This window comes from Conger conger, chromosome 2 (assembly GCF_963514075.1).
Source record: "Conger conger chromosome 2, fConCon1.1, whole genome shotgun sequence".
Classification (NCBI taxonomy): Eukaryota; Metazoa; Chordata; class Actinopteri; order Anguilliformes; family Congridae; genus Conger; species Conger conger.
The window spans coordinates 8,282,162-8,301,637 of NC_083761.1; the positions used below are offsets into that span (position 1 = coordinate 8,282,162).

Genomic DNA, 19,476 nt, shown 5'->3' on the forward strand with positions numbered 1-19,476 from the left:
TAATATGAATTAAAAAAATAGGTACAAAAATATATCTTTTTTTCAATTTACTTAAAGCGATCTATCATTATCATCTCATATTCATTTTTGAGTGTTTTGTAAAAGTATTTTCAGTGCCAAGAATATAATTATGATTTAATCAGAGAAAGGGAACCCCCAAAATCACAGTATCATCAGAAGCACAAACCTCCATTTTTATAATAACTGCCAGAGACACAGTAGTTCTTCAAAGAGTCTTTATTATGTCAATGAAATTGATCTAACAGCTATTCTCAAAACCACACAAACACAAATAAGAGCACACGTGTGCATATTTGTTTTAATGAACACAAGCAGAGCACATGAGAGATATTAGCACTGGAAGCTCAGGCTGGAGGAAGGATTCACACACAGGCTCAGCTCAGTGTGACAGCAGTAAGGAGCAGAGAGGCTGAGGGCAGAACAGGGTAAAAACAGTGTGATCAGAGTGTGTGAGCTGGGCCTCCACCCGGCCTACTAAGAACAGTGGGCTCTCCTCAGTGTCTGAGGGGGGGCAGACTGGGAGCCCTTTGTGGCCTCACAGGTCAGTGACCCCGCCTTCATCCAGTCTCCCGCACTGAGAGTCAGCGAGCTGCTCCAGCTGTACAGGCCGTCATTCCCCAGGACCCCCACACTCCCGGCCACGCCCGAGCTCCAGCTGGCGTCGTCCACTTTCCAGCGCAGAGTCCAGTCTGAGGGGAAGCCCTTGTTGGCCAGACACACCAGTGTGGCCTTTCCCTGCTTCAGCTCCACACTGGAGGGGGGCAGGACTGTGAGGGTGGGAACTGTGTCACCTGGGAGACACAGAGAGACATGAGCTCAGAGAGTGGACACAGCTCCAACTGTCTGATATTTCATTGCCATATCCGTATAATCTATACTTTATGCTTACAACATAATGTATTAATAGATAATAGTATTATGCTCTGAAAAACTACAGAATAAGGTTTCTTTGTGGTCCTTCACATTTACTAACTAAATACGCACAAAATAAAAAAAAAATCTTATCAATTAGCCAATTCACCAAAAATGTTCAATACATTGATATTTCTCTTTTTTATGATTCAAACCACAGGTGTAGAGTAGCTACGGAATGTTATGACATGAGCCTGGGACTACAGAACAGGAATGTGTAATAGACGAGTTATTCATATAATAATGCGGTCAAATATTATGATAATATGATTACAAAATTATCGACAATGTCTAATGAGTAAAATGCGTATAATAACGAATTAAATCAGCAAACCAACCATAACTTGTATCAAGTGTATGATCCTATTTCATTTTAAAGTAGGCCTATCCTATGTAAAATTAATAACTCTATGACTTAGGCATTTCAAGTTTTAGTAATGTGCATTTAGTATATTAAATAGTACGGTTATGACGATGGATAGGCTACATCATGATTTCTACTGTATTATATTTACTTTAATGTGCCACAAATAACAGCTGGCTACAGTTCAAAATTCTCCAGAGCCACTTTGAGCGCACCGAGCGATCCAATTAAATTAATTCCTGAATTCCTGTCAACGCGACAGTTTGAATCCCGTGGACGACTTTAAAAATGATTTCAAATGATTGCCGATCTTCAGCTATTCGTGTTTTTGCTCACTCAAGCATCAGGAAGATTAACATTTTAATTTCCCACATGTAACGTCGGAAAATTTCTGTAGCCTATATTAAAAAAATACAGCAAAAACATAGATCTATGGACGAAGCCTATCCGAAAGAGAGATTACTTACTTCCAATTGACAGTTTTATTCCGCCACCCAAAGTACAGACTCATTCAGCAGCCGCACAAAAACCTCTCGCTCAAGAGACATTGCCGTCCTATGCCTTTTCCATGCATTCTGAATTCACGCCGCTTTTCAAACGAGTCAACCAATTGTTTGTAAAACATTTCCTTTTCCATTTATGGATCATACGCAAATGTATTCGATTCTGCTGAGCGTTACTGTGGGCAAGATTAAAAATCATTTGAAATCAATGGCTAATCTTAGAAGGATTCTGGCTTTTTAAGCTTCAAGAAAAATATACAAATTTTGATTCACGACATCGAACGTCGGAAAATGAGAAAATTCTAAAAAGGAAAGGAAAAACATCGATATGGATGTGTCTGAAAGAGAAATTACTTACGTCCAATTGACAGTTTTGTTCCGCCACCGAAAGTGCGCCACAGTGATACAGACTCATTCACCAGCCGTACAAAAACCTCTCACTCAAGAGACAGTCTGTGCCTATTTCATTCTGACTTCCCATTTATAATGTGTAACAGCACAGCATTAACTTTTTATGTCGGCATATCCTACACAAATGTATCGCACTCTCTTGAGCTTTTTTTTTCAAATTCATGTTGTTTTTCTGTGTATTTTAACGACTGACTCGGTTGTAATAAGATAGAAATATACAATGCTCGCAATTCAAAAAACCTTTCAGCAAAATTAATGTATAACAACTGATCGAATCTCCAACTATTTCTGCGGAAAATCTTGAAAAGTCTTATTGTGTAGAAACTTACTGCCGATTTCCAGTTTGGTCCCGCCACCGAAAGTCCACCACAGTGGTTGAGTCTGATTAACTGGCTGTACAAAAACCTGCCAGTTGTACAGATGGTTGATCGACTGTGCAGTGTTCGTAAGTCCCCTGCTGGACAATTGTGAAACGATAGTTAAGATGATATTCAGAAAGCTGATCAAGAAGTGGATACAGGGTTCTCCTCATTAATTCAACAATTGTTTTTATCTTTGACCACAAAGAATATGAAGTAATTATTTTATTTCTTCATCAAAATGAATTTGGCAAGTGTTGAGCTGCCAAAATTCTTGTACAGAACACATTCAGATTTGCATATAAATGTGAGCCAAAGTTCAGTGAAACAGCGTCTGATTAATTATTCAGAACACTACCAACTCCTAAACATATATATCTTAGTGGCGCTGAAACAGTAACACACTCATACACTCATACCTACGGGCAATTTAGACTCTCCAATCAGCCTAACGTGCATGTCTTTGGACTGTGGGAGGAAACCGAAGTACCCGGAGGAAACCCACGCAGACACGGGGAGAACATGCAAACTCCGCACAGAGAGGCCCCGGCCGACGGGATTCGAACCCAGGACCTCCTTGCTGTGAGGCGGCAGTGCTACCCACTGCACCATCCGTGCCGCCACATCCAAACCATTGATTGGGAATTTAATTGGGAAGAATTTATATTTTCTTTGCTTCATAATTACTCCCATTGGCAAAATATGTCAGTTGCACAAGACACCAATTTCAAAATGTATTCATTGTAAGTGAGTAGAACACAAGATGGCACAGAGCCCAGCAGCAGTGGACAGCACACAGTCCAGAACAGTGAGTCACTCTGTCCAGAACACTCCCAGCACACATTACACAGGCTGCTGTTACACACCCTGACCAGTCAGAGCATCACTGCTGCTTCTGATCTGATACTCCAGCACCATCATAAAAGAGCTGAAACTACAGTCTGATATGCAGTCCTGTCCAATCCTGTGAGCAGCTGTGTGAAAGGGCCTCGTATAACTGTGTGCATCGTCACCACAGGAGGGAGGGCTTCATTTGGCCCAGTTGCCCCTTTCTCAGTGAGGAAAAGTCAATCCTCTGGTCGGTTGTGTGCCAACGGTCTGCCTGAGCCAACTGCACAATGTGAGCTCACAGACACAGTGTCTGTGCTGCTCAGCTGCTCCAGAGCTGAATGAACATCAGTGGCTGCTGGCTTCTCTGTGCGTCCAGCATTGATGGAGGAAACACAGATCAGGGACGAAATACAGATCAATCCTGGTGTGAACATCAAATAAGGGTTTCTGTGGACAGCTCTGTTTCCCCCAAGCTGCTTAATTTGAACTTATTGAAATGCTATTGTATTAAATACAGAGTAAGATGCTCTTCAGAGTGAATTCACGTAAAAACACATGAATACAGAATTTCACTTTTCATTAAATGCATATGGATTTACTGAAACTGAATAATTCCATGAGCCTGAATGAGGTCCTTGAGTTTCTGAACTCCTATGAAATCTGCAATCAGAATACAAAACATGTACATTTACTCAACTCATATTTTACACAATCTTACCACTTCAGCCCTTCTTGACCATGTACGCATATTTACATGTCTTCTTGTACACAGTTCACTGTCAGAAACTGCTATTTTGACATTTGACATTTGAAAGATTAAAAACAGCAGTGAAGAATGAACGTGTCCCTGCCCTCTATAGAGCCACTACTGTTCACACATCAGAGCTCCTCTCACTGTGTGTGACAGGATTTGTATAGAGGAAGGGGCTTTGCATACCTGTCCTGCCTCACTGCTCCACACACTTTAAGACCCCCAGTACTGATCAGTGACTGTCCAGTCCTTTCACAGACACTGACACAGGCAGCATTATGATGATGTCAGTCTTTCTACTGCTGCTGATGCTGGGACTCTTTGTTCAGGGTGAGTAAGATTCAAACATTTTAATTTGTGATTTTTGTTAAATGATACGTTTTATTTCATTACTTTTCACAATACAACTTTTTTCACAACATTGCCATTATTGTACATTCAAATATGTCAGAATATGACACAGTGTTTGAAAATATTAATGTCCAATGACCTATATTTCTCTGTTTTCGTTTTCAGAATCAATGGCAGACATAGTTGTGACTCAGTCTCCATCAGCTCAGGCTGTTCAGCAGGGAGACACTGTCTCTATCAGCTGTACAGTCAGTCAGAGTGTTTACTACCACTCAAGCTATGGCCACTATCTGCACTGGTACCTTCAGAAATCTGGTCAGGCTCCTAAACTTCTGATATATCTCGCCACAACTCGCCAGTCTGGGATTCCTGATCGTTTCAGTGGGAGTGGATCTGGGACTCAGTTTACACTGAAAATCACTGGAGTCCAGGCTGAAGATGCAGGAGATTATTACTGTCAGAGTGTACATAACATCGGTAGTAGCTGGCCGTTCACACAGTGATACAGAGCCGTACAAAAACCTCCCTCAGTCAGACTGCACAGAGACTGCACTGCTGCAGCTGGGACCTACTGCAGGTGCTGAGGGGGGAGGCACTGATCTGTAACACTGAGGGGCTCTGCTCTAAAACATGGACACTGAACTGTTTTGTGCAATAATATCTCTCATATTCTCAAACTGCACACATGTTTGCTAAATGTTAATATTGGCACATCCACTGCTTTCTCTTAAAATCTGTTATTATTTCATCAGCAAAATTATGTCATTGATGGAACACTTATGACAATGACTTGGACACCATTTTGCAAAAAAAAGGAAAATATGCAGAGATTGAACAAAAGACTGAAATTGTGAATTATGGTCACTGTACCAGAGATGGGGTCTTGGACTCATAGCCCACCCATGAACTATGTTAAACTGAATTCTTTTTGCATTTTCAAGGTTTGACCAGGGCTAAATCATAATTTTTGTTTTTTCTCTTTCTTTATCTTAGATGTAGGGGTAAGGGAAAGCATTGTTCTTTGTTGTAGCCAGGATTTAGGAGGCACTTTCATGGTTATTGAAGATTATGTTCAGTGAAATTTCGAATAGGTAATGCAGGATTGACCTGCCCCCCAAATCCTCCAGAATTCAGTGTTGTTTGACTGTAGAGGAACCACTATGGGTTCTGCTTTCAGAGCTCTCTCTCCATACACCACACAAGCTGCCTTTACACTCTCCCACCACAGGAGGGTGACAAAGTGCTACTGTTGCTCCTGATGTAGAAGCACTACAGTATAATCAGGGAGCGGAAACTACAGTCTGGTGTTAAACTCAGACCTGGCCAGTGCTGACTGTTTGAAGCAGCCCCACAAGGGAGTGCAGAATTGGCCACAGAACTGATCAGTGGGAGGGTGTCAATCGGCTCGGCTTCCCCTGTCTTATCACACAAGAGCCTTTCTTCTGCTCACCTGCAGTCTGCAGGCTGCCTGTATTAGCTGAACAGGATGAACAGCCCTCCATCACAATGGCTCTGCATCTGAGTGAGTGAACTGCAGTTTGGGAAAACAAGGGGCTGCTGGGAGAATGTGCTGTATGGGAGAAGCAGCTTTTCAGTGCTCTCCCCAAGTGATGGAGGACATTGCAGAAATGACATTTGTTGATAAACATGATCCAACATACTAAATTAGGACAAAAGAAAGAAATCACTAATGAAAATATGTTGGAAATAATTCCAAAGCTGGACTGGAGAAAATGTCAGAGTAATCAGAGAGATGAAGTAGAAAGTGTCCTTCTACAGTTAGCCAAGTATCCCCTCTTTTAAAGCAAGATTTCTCATTCTAATAATCTGAAAGTGTCAAATGTTATGGAAGGACCAGCTCATGGTGACAAAACAATCACCATTATATTGTGTTACTTCACATTTGAATCATTGCCTGTTCATGTGTGATAACACTGACTTTCTTATTTCTGATAGTGAAACCTCCATCAGAACACACACTAAAGTTCATTCGAAACATGAATAAGACACACATTTTTCACAATCTTAGTCCCCTGTGACCAATAACACAGCACTAATAGTGCAATCCAATTTCAGAAAGTTGTATTTACTTGTTTCTAAGTTTATTTATTGTAGCCACTTTGGGGGCACACTACACTGGGTGTGTCAGGTATTCACATGAGGTGGTGGGTGCATTTTAGGTCAGGTGATCACAGGTAAGGGGACAAGGTGTGTGAATGGTGAAGAGATACGGTTCTTAGCGTTCTCGGAGACGAACACGCACGGGAGCAACAGCCGCTAACACACAGCTACAGCATCCAGCACAGCAATATTTCAATCACCAGCACCAGTAACATAAACTCTCCCATATCTGTGAACAAGAGGATTGGAATAAATGGAAACACCCCTCAATCGGAATTATTGTTTGGACATCTGTTTGTATATTGGACGCATAAGGAATACTTATCCATCCACTTGTAGGGTAGCCTCCACACACACAATACATGTTTTTATCTGGTTAAAAGCAGCAGTGAATAGTGCACATGTCTCAGCCCTCTATAGACCTAATGCTGTTCACACATCAGAGCTCCTCTAACTGTGTGTGACAGGATTTGTATAGAGGAAGGGGCTTTGCATACCTGTCCTGCCTCTCTGCTCAACACACTTTAAGAACCCCTGTACTGATCAGTGACTGTCCAGTCCTTTCACAGACACTGACCCAGGCAGCATTATGATGATGTCAGTCTTTCTACTGCTGCTGATGCTGGGACTCTTTGCTCAGGGTAAGCAAGATTAAAACATTTTAATTTGGGATTTGGGTTATATTTTAGATTTTATTTACTAATCACAATACAACTGTTTTCACAACAGTGCCATTGTCTATTCAAATATGCCAGAATATGACACAGCGTTTAGAAATTAATTAATGTCCACTGATCTACATTTCTTTGTTTTATTTTTCAGAATCAATGGCAGAAATAGTTGTGACTCAGTCTCCATCAGCTCAGGCTGTTCAGCAGGGAGACACTGTCTCTATCAGCTGTACAGTCAGTCAGAGTGTGCTCGGTGGCAGCTATCTGCACTGGTACCTGCAGAAACCTGGTCAGGCTCCGAAACTTCTAATTTATTATTCTTCAACTCGGCAGTCTGGGATTCCTGATCGTTTCAGTGGGAGTGGATCTGGGACTCAGTTTACACTGAAAATCACTGGAGTCCAGGCTGAAGATGCAGGAGATTATTACTGTCAAAGTTTGCACTACCCCAACAGTCAATATGTATTCACACAGTGATACAGAGCCGTACAAAAACCTCCCTCAGTCAGACTGCACAGAGACTGCACTGCTGCAGCTGGGACCTACTGCAGGTGCTGAGGGGGGAGGCACTGATCTGTAACACTGAGGGGCTCTGCTCTAAAACACTGAACTACTTTGTGCAATAATAACTCCCATATTCTCAAATATATTACACTTTCTCTAAATGTTAATGTTCTTACATCCAAAGTTTTCTGTTAAAATCCGTCATTATTTTAAAATAACGAAACACAGTTCAGATCAAAGTATTGGTCAGAATTAACTTGATTCATCTTTTCTAAAAAAAAAAAAAAAAGGAAAAGAAGCTTGATCAGCACTTTAAAAAGACAAGGAAAATATGCAGAGATTGAACAAAAGACTGAAATTGTAAATGATGGTCACTGTACCAGAGATGGGGTCTTACACTCTTAGCCCATACTTGAAATATGTTGAATGAAATTTTGGTAGATATTAATGTGCCACAAATAACATCTGGCTACACTTCAAAATGCTTCAGAGCCGCTTTGAGCGCACCGAGTGAACCAACGAAATGAACTCCTGATGAACTCCTGAACGTCGGAAAATTGCAGTAGCCTATATTTTAAAAATACAGCAAAAACATAGCGGTGGGGAGCCTTGAGGTGCTGCTGGAGTCACTCCAGGTGTTGAGTAACTGGTGTAATCTCAGAGCTCTGTCTGGGCTGCTCCCAGGTGTTGAGTAACTGGTGTAATCACAGAGCTCTCTCTGGGCTGCTCCCAGGTGTTGAGTAACTGGTGTAATCACAGAGGTCTGTCCAGGCTGCTCCACTCTGGCCTGTGTGTGCTGTCCATGGTGCTGCAGACATTGGGAATTGGGAGAGGTGACAGGAGAAAGAGAGAAAAGATCTGGGCGGGGCATCCAGTCTCTGCAGCACACTCAGTTAAAGCTGCAGTGAATAGTGCACGTGTCCCAGCCCTCTATAGACCCACTGCTGTTCACACATCAGAGCTCCTCTCACTGTGTTAATTGGGAAGAATTTATATTTTGCTTCATTATTACTCCCATTGGCAAAAGATGTCAGTTGTTCCGAAGCAGCGCTCTGACATAAGATACCAATTTCTAGATGAATTAATTGTAATGAGATGAACACAAGATGTCACAGAACCCAGCAGCAGTGGACAGCACACAGTCCAGAACAGTGAGTCACTCTGTCCAGAACACTCCCAGCACACATTACACAGGCTGCTGTTACACACCCTGACCAGTCAGAGCATCACTGCTGCTTCTGATCTGATACTCCAGCACCATCATAAAAGAGCTGAAACTACAGTCTGATATGCAGTCCTGTCCAATCCTGTGAGCAGCTGTGTGAAAGGGCCTCGTATAACTGTGTGCATCGTCACCACAGGAGGGAGGGCTTCATTTGGCCCAGTTGTCCCTTTGTCAGTGAGGAAAAGTCAATCCTCTGGTTGGTTGTGTGCCAGCGGTCTGCCTGAGCAAACTGCACAATGTGAGCTCACAGACACAGTGTCTGTGCTGCTCAGCTGCTCCAGAGCTGAATGAACATCAGTGGCTGCTGGCTTCTCTGTGCGTCCAGCATTGATGGAGGAAACACAGATCAGGGACGAAATACAGATCAATCCTGGTTAAAAAAAAGAAACAAAGATGCTCTTCAGACTGAATTCACGTAAAAACACAAAAATGCAGTATTTCACTTTTCATTAAATGTACATGGATAAAGTGTAACTGAATAATTCCATGTGCCTGACTGAGGTCCTTGACTTTCTGAACTCCCATAAAAACTGCAATCAGAATACAAACTTCTACACTTACTCAACTCGTATTTTACACAATCTATCCACTTCAGCCCTTCTTGACCATGTACGCATATTCACATGTCTTCATGTACACAGGTCAATGTCAGAAACCGTTACTTTGACATTTAAATGTTTGACAGAGTAAAAACAGCAGTAAATGATACACGCGTCCCAGGCCTCTATAGACCCACTGCTGTTCACTCATCAGAGCTCCTCTCACTGTGTGTGACAGGATTTGTATAGAGGAAGGGGCTTTGCATACCTGTCCTGCCTCACTGCTCCACACACTTTAAGACCCCCAGTACTGATCAGTGACTGTCCAGTCCTTTCACAGACACTGACACAGGCAGCATTATGATGATGTCAGTTTTTCTACTGCTGATGCTGGGAATCTTTGTTCAGGGTGAGCAAGATAAAAACATTTTTTTACTTGGGATTTTGGTTCTATTTAAAATGTTATTTGCTAACTTTTCACATTACAACTCTTTTCATAACAGTGCCTTTTGTTCTAATAAAAAAGTATCAGATTATGACACATGTTTGATAATATTGATGTGCAAAAACCTCCCTCAGTCAGACTGCACAGAGACTGCACTGCTGCAGCTGGGACCTACTGCAGGTGTTGAGGGGGGAGGCACTGATCTGTAACACTGAGGGGCTCTGCTCTAAAACACTGAACTACTTTACGCAATAATAACTCCTATATTCTCAAATATATTACACTTTCTCTAAATGTTAATGTTCGCACATCCAAAGTTTTCTGTTAAAATCCATCATTATTTTAAAAGAACGGAACACAGTTCAAATAAAAGTATTGGTCAGAATTAATTAGCTTCATCTTTTCTAAAAAAAAAAAAGGAAAAGGAGCTTGATCAGCACTTTAAGAAGAAAAGAAAAATATGCAGCAATTGAACAAAAGACTGAAATTGTAAATGATGGTCACTGTACCAGAGATGGGGTCTTACACTCTTAGCCCATACTTGAAATATGTTGAATGAAATTTTGGTAGATATTAAAGGTTTGGCCAGGGCAAAATCTAAATTCACGTTGATTAATGTTAATACCAATGAGGAGATCCCCATGCATTCTGGGATAATCCATTCCTAATAATCACGCAGCATCTTTGGAAATGAATGCAAATAATCAACGAGATAAAATATCTTTGAGACATTAGAGAGATCATTCAGAAAGGTCATCAGAGTTCAGGGCCTGAGATTTGGGGTGGTGCGGGGGTGGGGGCAGGTTGGTGAAGTTCAGCTGAACTAAGTGCAGCTGAGGCCAGATCTGATCTCCACTGATAAAGAGCACATGGAGGGAGGAATGCTCTCCCACCCCCAGGAATGCTCTCCCACCCCCTGATACACCAAAAGACATTTCTCTCTTTCTTTATCTTAGATGTTGGGGTAAGGGAAAGCATTGTCCTTTGTTGTAGCCATGATTTAGGAGGCACTTTCATGGTCATGGAAGACTAATCTTAGTGTCATATTTGAATAAGTAATGCAGGATTGACCTGTCCCCCAAATCCTCCAGAATTGAGTGTTGTTTGAGAGTAGATGAACCACTATGGGTTCTGCTTCCAGAGCTCTCCCTCCATACACCACACAAGCTGCCATTACACTCTCCAACCACAGGAGGAAAACAGAGTGCTAGTGTTGCTCCTGATGTAAAAGCACTGCAGTATAATCAGAGAAAGGAAACTACAGTCTGGTGTTAAACTCAGACCTGGCCAGTGCTGACTGTTTGAAGCAGAATTGGACACAGAACTGATCAGTGGGAGGGTGTCAATCAGCTCGGTTTCAGAATACATTCAGTTCATACACCCCAAAAAATATGTCCCAGCCCTCGATAGACCCCCTGCTGTTCACACATCAGAGCTCCTCTAACTGTGTGTGACAGGATTTGTATAGAGGAAAGGGCTTTGCATATCTGTCCTGCCTCACTGCTCCACACACTTTAAGACCCCCAGTACTGATCAGTGACTGTCCAGTCCTTTCACAGACACTGACACAGGAAGCATTACGATGATGTCAGTCTTTCTACTGCTGCTGATGCTGGAACTCTTTGCTCAGGGTAAGTAAGATTCAAACATTTTAACTTGGGATTTTGGTTATATTTTATATTTTATTCACTAATTTTTCACAACAGTGCCATTGTCTACTCAAATATGCTAGAATATGACACAGCGTTTAGAAATTAATTAATGTCCACTGATCTACATTTCTTTGTTTTCTTTTTCAGAATCAATGGCAGATATAGTTGTGACTCAGTCTCCATCAGCTCAGGCTGTTCAGCAGGGAGACACTGTCTCTATCAGCTGTACAGTCAGTCAGAGTGTTTACTACCACTCAAGCACTGGCCACTATCTCAGCTGGTACCTGCAGAAACCTGGTCAGGCTCCTAAACTTCTGATATATCTCGCCACAACTCGCCAGTCTGGGATTCCTGATCGTTTCAGTGGGAGTGGATCTGGGACTCAGTTTACACTGAAAATCACTGGAGTCCAGCCTGAAGATTCTGGAGATTATTACTGTCAGAGTTACCACAGTGGTGATGTGTTCACACAGTGATACAGAGCCGTACAAAAACCTCCCTCAGTCAGACTGCACAGAGACTGCACTGCTGCAGCTGGGACCTACTGCAGGTGCTGAGGGGGGAGGCACTGATCTGTAACACTGAAGGGCTCTGCTCTGAACTACTTTGTGCAATAATAACTCTCCAATTCCCGAACCTAACACACTTTCTCTAAATGTGAATGTTAGAACCAAACTATAAAATCCATACATTTATAAGTAAACATTTTTAATTGAGAGAACAGCCTTTACACATGGGAATTGGTCAGAACCAACTTGTTTCATCTTTTCTAAAACATACAAAGAAAGGGCGACTCACCACTTTGTAAACACAAGGAAAAGATGCACAGATTCAACAAAAAACAGAAATGGTGAATTGCAATTTAATGATGTTTACTGTACCAGAGATGGGACCCTATACTCAACACACATGGTGAATATGTTGAAAAGAGTGTTTGTACTTTTCAGAGGATTACCGTTACTTTAGCTTACATGGCATTTAGCAGACGCTATTATCCAGAGCGACGTACAACGAAGTGCAGATCAAACACATGTACAGGAGGACAGTACAGTTCCGAGTCCTCGTGTAAACATACAGATAATCAGAACCCTTGAAGAATACAATCAACTTCCAAACTAGCATACCACATTTGGCAGCTAGAATACCCTGAGTACAACAATACAATAGCTAATACAAAAAACAACAATATCTACACAAGTAACAATATCTATACAAACTATACATAAGTGCCATTACAGTCTATGGCATATACAGTATAAGGCTAATCATGGTGGTGAGTTGGGGAGGGAAAGGTGTAGCCTGAAGAGATGAGTCTTCAGTCTGCGCTTGATGGAGGTCAGAGACTCTGCCGTTCTGACATCCACCGGGAGGTCATTCCACCACCGTGGGACCAGGACAGACAGCAGTCGTGAGTGTGAAGTGCAGGTGTGGCGAGGGGGAGGCGCCTGGCTGCACTTAGTGGCAGAACGGAGGGGTCTTGTTGGTGTATAGGTCTTGATAAGGGATTGAATATATACCAGGGCTGATCCCTTAACTGCCTGGTATGCAAGCACCAAAGTTTTAAATTTGATGCAAGCCATAACAGGCAGCCAGTGGAGGTTGTTGAGCAAGGGGGTGACATGTGAATGTCTAGGAACATTGAATACCAGACGGGCTGAATCATTCTGGGAGTACGTCATCCAGTAATTTAGGATCTAAAGAAGGTTTTTTTTTTCACTTTGATCAATGTTACATGAATATTAATGAGCAGATCCTGAGGCATTCTGGGATAATTCACTCCCTGAACAGGATGTACAGTCCTCCATCACAATGGCTCTGCATCTGAGTGAGTGAACTGCAGTGTGGGAGAAGAAGGGGTTGCTGGGAGAATGTGCTGTATGGGAGAAGCAGCTTTTCAGTGCTCTCACCAAGTGATGGAGGACATTGCAGAAATGACATTTGGTGATGAATATGATTGAACAGAAAAAATGAGGACAACAGAAAAAAATCACTGTTGAAAATATGACGGGAAAACGTTCCAGTGCCTTCTACAGTTAGCCCAGTATTCCCTGTTTTAACACAAGGCTTCTCATTCTACTCATCTAAAAACTGCAGTGTAAAATATAAAGAAAGTATGTGTTCATGGTTACAAAGGGGAAATAAACACCATAATACTGTTAGTTCTTAGATCACATTTCAGATGGATGGCATTTGGATCATTCTCAGGGCACTGACTTCCTGATCTCTCATAGAACTACTTCTATCAGAACACCCAACATGGGAATGTATTAATAAACACATTTTAACAAACATTAGTACAAATGCAGTCACATTTCACCAGTAACATGGATATGAAAGTGTAAAATAGTTTCAGAAAAGCTATCATTAATACCCACTGCTGTTCACACATCAGAGCTCCTCTAACTGTGTGTGACAGGATTTGTATAGAGGAAGGGGCTTTGCATACCTGTCCTGCCTCACTGCTCCACACACTTTAAGACCCCCAGTCCTGATCAGTGACTGTCCAGTCCTTTCACAGACACTGACACAGGCAGCATTATGGTGATGTCAGTCTTTCTACTGCTGCTGATGCTGGGACTCCTTGCTCAAGGTGACACATTATTTTACATTTTAATTGAGCATTTTGGTAGTACTTCATGTCATCTTTAACAACATGTGTGTTTTCAAAACCATGTCATTATGGTCTAATGTTTTGTTTGACAATACTAATGTGCATTGACATCCATTTCCATGCTTTTTTTTTCAGAATCAATGGCTCAAGTAGTCCTGACTCAGTCTCCATCAGCTCAGGCTGTTCAGCAGGGAGACACTGTCTCTATCAGCTGTACACTCAGTCAGAGTGTTTACAGCAGCTACCTCTACTGGTACCTTCAGAAACCTGGTCAGGCTCCTAAACTTCTGATTTATTCTATCTCAACTCGCCAGTCTGGGATTCCTGATCGTTTCAGTGGGAGTGGATCTGGGACTCAGTTTACACTGAAAATCACTGGAGTCCAGGCTGAAGATGCAGGAGATTATTACTGTCAGAGTTATCACAACATCAACAGTCAATATGTATTCACACAGTGATACAGAGCCGTACAAAAACCTCCCTCAGTCAGACTGCACAGAGACTGCACTGCTGCAGCTGAGACCTACTGCAGGTGCTGACGGGGGAGGCACTGATCTGGGACAGCGATACTGCACGCAGGACTGTAGGGGACGACAATGAGTTACTGCCCTGAATACACACCTCTCTCTGCTGAAGAGGAGCTGCTCTGTCTCATACAATCCCCACCACAGAGCTGTTGCTGAACCACACACACTTCTGTAGCACAATATTATCAGAACCTGTGACTGCACTTTACAATGAAAAATTCATCACCACAACAAAAACATTTTTGAGTAGTTTCAGTTGTATTTTGCTCCACTTTTGCAGCTCCAACTGTCTGATTGTATTGCCATATCCTTCAAATTTATACATTAAAATAATATCTTAATCGATAATGGCATTATGCTCTGAAAACCTTCAGAATAAGGTTAATTTGTGTTCCGTCTTATTTACCAAATAAATACGCACTAAATACGACAACAATATAACCTTTTTTTAATGATTAACCAATTCAGCAAAAATGTTCAGTAAATTGACATTTCTCCTTTTTTAAGACTCAAACCAATGGTGTCGAGTAGCTACGGAACGTTTTGTCACGAGCTTGGGACTAAAGAACAGAAATTTGTAATGTAATAGACGTGTATCGAATATGATAAAACGATCAAATTGAATCAGCAATACAACCATAACGCGTATCAAGCGCGATCTTATTTCAATCAAGTAGCCTATGTAAAATAAAGAACTCTTTGACTTCGGAATTTTAAGTTTTAGAATTCAAAATAGTCCGGTTATGATGATGGATAGGCTATATCATCATATTTCATTTAATGGGACGCAAATAACATCTGGCTGCACTTCAAACTGCTACAGAGCCGCTTTGATTCAACCGAATGAACCAATGCAGTTCATTTAGTTCTGCACGGAATAAAATTCATTCAGGCTAATTCAAATGATCTTGTTTGAATGTCCGAAAATTGCAGTATATTCAGAAATATAGCAAAAATATCGATATCTGAAAGAGAGATTACTTACTTCCAATTGATAGTTTTTTTCGCCACCGAAAGTGAACCCGAAGTGAACAGACTCATTCACCAGCCGTACAAAAACCTCTTGCTCAAAAGACACTGACTTCCTCTGTCTTTTCAAGTGCATTCTAACTAAAAAAATTTTTTACACATCATACGCAAATATATTCTACTCTACGAAGTGTTTCTGTGGCAAGATTAGAAATCATTTGAAATCAATGGTTAATTTCACAAGGATTCCTGTTATTTAAGCATCGCGAGAATTATTAAAATTTTTATTGACGACATCTAACGTCGCAAAATGACAATATATTGAAAAAGAAAACACAAACAACGATATGGATGTATCTGAAATAGAAATTACTTACGTCCAACTGACAGTTTTGTTCCGCCACCGAAAGTGACCCACAGTGATACAGACTCATTCCCCGGCCGTACAAAAACCTCTCACTCAAGACACACAGCCGTCCTGTGCCTTTTTCATTCTGACTTCACCCAGATTCTGAGTCAACCATTTATAATGTGTAACAACACACCATTAACTATTTATGTTGGCTAGGCATATGCATACTCTCTTGCGCATTTCAAGTTCATGTTGCTTTTCTGTCTATTTTAACGACTGAGTCGGTTGTAATAAGATAGAAATATACAATGCTAGCAATTCGCAAAACCTTTCATCAAAATTAATGTAGCCAATAACAACTGGTCGAATTTCCAACTATTTTTGCGGAAAATCCTGAAAAGTCTTGTGGAGAAACTTACTGCCGATTTCCAGTTTGGTCCCGCCACCGAAAGTCCACCACAGTGGTTGAGTCTGATTAACTGGCTGTAAAAAAACCTGCCAGTTGTACAGATGGTTGATCCGACCGACTGTGCAGTGTTCGTAAGTCCCCTGCTGGACAATTGTGAAACGACCGTTAAGATGATATTCAGAAAGCTGATCAAGAAGTGGATACAGGGTTCTCCTCATTAATTCAACGTTTGCTTTTTTCTTTGACCTCAAAAAAGATGAAATAATTATTTTATTTCTTCATCAAAGTAAATTTGGCAAGTGTTGAGTTTCCAAACTGCTTGTACAGAACACATTCAGATTTTCATATAAATGTGACACAGCCCTGGACTGGATTGAGTCCTACCTCTCTGGTCGCTCCTTCCAGGTTGCCTGGGCTGGTTCGGTATCGACACCTCGGCCCCTCGCCACAGGAGTTCCCCAGGGCTCAGTCCTTGGCTCGCTTCTTTTTTCTCTCTACACTCGCTCCCTTGGCCCTGTGATCACTGCACATGGGCTATCCTACCACTGCTATGCGGACGATACCCAACTCTTCGTCTCGTTCCCGCCGTCTGATACGCAGGTTTCAGCCCGTATCTCTGCTTGCCTGAGGGACATCCAGAGCTGGATGGACAACCACCATCTAAAGCTCAACCCAGGTAAAACTGAAATGATATTCATCCCTGCTAATACCTCTCCCCATCTGGATCTCTCCATTTCCCTCGGGGATACCACACTCACGCCGTCACCCAGTGCAAGGAACCTCGGCGTGGTGATGGACAGCAGACTGTCCCTTTCCGAGAACATTGCGGCGGTGACCCGGTCTTGCAGGTTCTTCCTATACAACATACGGAGAATCCGCCCCTTTCTCACCCCCTACTCGACCCAGCTCCTGGTCCAAGCGATGGTTCTGTCCCGCCTGGACTACTGCAATTCCCTCTTGGCTGGCCTCCCAGCGTCTGCCATCAGACCCCTCCAACTCATCCAGAATGCAGCAGCTCGTCTGGTCTTCAACCTTCCCAAATACTCACACGTCACCCCCCTGCTTACTTCCCTCCACTGGCTGCCTGTCATGGCTCGCATCAAATTCAAAACATTGGTGCTAGCCTTCCAAGCAGTTAAAGGCTCTTCCCCAGCTTATCTGCAAAAAATCATCAGACCCTACACCCCTGCCAGACCTCTTCGTTCAGCCTCCACAGGCCGCTTGGCACCTCCCCCTCTCAGAACCTCCACCTCACGCTCACGACTACTGTCTGTTCTGGCTCCACGGTGGTGGAACGAACTCCCCGTTGAGGTCAGAACTATAGAATCCCTCCCCACCTTCAAGCGCAAGCTGAAGACACACCTCTTCAAACAGCACCTCTCCCCATCCCTCCCTACCTCCCTGTGAACCTTAATTGTTGTCTCTGTGACTTGTGTATCAGTATTTTAGTTGGCTAGGTAAGCAGTGTTTGGATAGTTAACTTTGGTGACTTTTGCTCTGTTTGTTTGTTTGTTCCAAAAAAAAAAAAAAAAAAAAAAAAAATGGCCCTTGTCCTTATCTTTGTTGTACAGGTAGCAGTTGAAATTGTACTTACCTCTAGGGTCTTTCAGCGAACTTATCCCTGGTTATGGGTATGCACTTTGTTGTACGTCGCTCTGGATAAGAGCGTCTGCCAAATGCCAATAATGTAATGTAATGTAATGTGAGCCAAAGTTCAGTAAAACAGCGTCTGATGAATTATTCAGAACACTTCCAACTCCTGGACATATATATCTTTGTGGTGCTGAAACAGTAAAGCATAGATAGCATTCCACCCTGTGATAAACAGGAATAGAACAAATGTTGAAATCTTCATACAGTGAGCGCAAAAGAGAGGCAGAATAAGCAAAGCAGCATCAGAGCTAAAATTAGGCTTTGTGTGTGTATTTGATGAACAGAAGCAGTGAGGAAAAATAAAAACGGTTTATAATCCCCCATGTCTTCAGCTGCAGTGCAGGGGGTGCATGTGAGAACAGACCAGCAGTTTCATGGGGTTCACAGAGGGCCACAGGCTTCCAGGCTTGGGTCAGCATCTGTGGGGAAGGTCACACACCCTCAGTGCAGCAGTCCCACATTGAGGGCCCCAGGCTGTGGGCAGTGGCCCTTTTATCTGGCGGTGTGGAGCCTCTAGGTGCTGCTGGAGTCACTCCTAGTGTTGAGTAACTGGTGTAATCACAGAGCTCTCTCTGGGCTGCTCCCAGGTGTTGAGTTACTGGTGTAATCACAGAGCTCTGTCTGGGCTGCTCCCAGGTGTTGAGTAACTGGTGTAATCACAGAGCTCTGTCTGGGCTGCTCCACTCTGGCCTGTGTGTGCTGTCCATGGTGCTGCAGACATTGGGAATTGGGGGAGGTGACAGGAGAGAGAGAGAGAGAGAGAGAGAAAGAAAAGATCTGGGGGCGGGTCATCCAGTCTCTGCAGCACACTCAGTTAAAGCAGCAGTGAATAGTGCACGTGTCTCAGCCCTCTATAGACCCACTGCTGTTCACACATCAGAGCTCCTCTAACTGTGTGTGACAGGATTTGTATAGAGGAAGGAGCTTTGCATACCTGTCCTGCCTCACTGCTCCACTCACTTTAAGACCCCCAGTACTGATCAGTGACTGTCCAGTCCTTTCACAGACACTGACACAGGCAGCATTATGATGATGTCAGTCTTTCTACTGCTGCTGATGCTGGGACTCTTTGCTCAGGGTAAGCAAGATTCAAACATTTTAATTTGTGATTTTTGTCATATTTTACCTTTCATTACTTTTCACAATACCACTTTTTTCACAACATTGCCATTGTTGTATATTGAAATATGCAAGAATATGACATAGCGTTCGGAAATATTAATGTCCATTGACCTACATTTCTTTGTGTTCTTTTTCAGAATCAATGGCAGATATTGTTGTGACTCAGTCTCCAT

At 42.5% G+C, this 19,476-nt stretch overlaps 1 gene segment (V, D, J or C); it reads right to left on the reverse strand.

Moving 5' to 3' along the window:
• Positions 1-222: 222 nt before the first annotated feature.
• Positions 223-3,603, reverse strand: LOC133114562 (Ig kappa-b4 chain C region-like). The segment is given in 3 exon segments: positions 223-812; positions 2,541-2,665; positions 3,584-3,603. Coding segments are annotated over 3 exon segments (462 nt in total).
• Between the last annotated feature and the right edge of the window lie 15,873 nt (positions 3,604-19,476).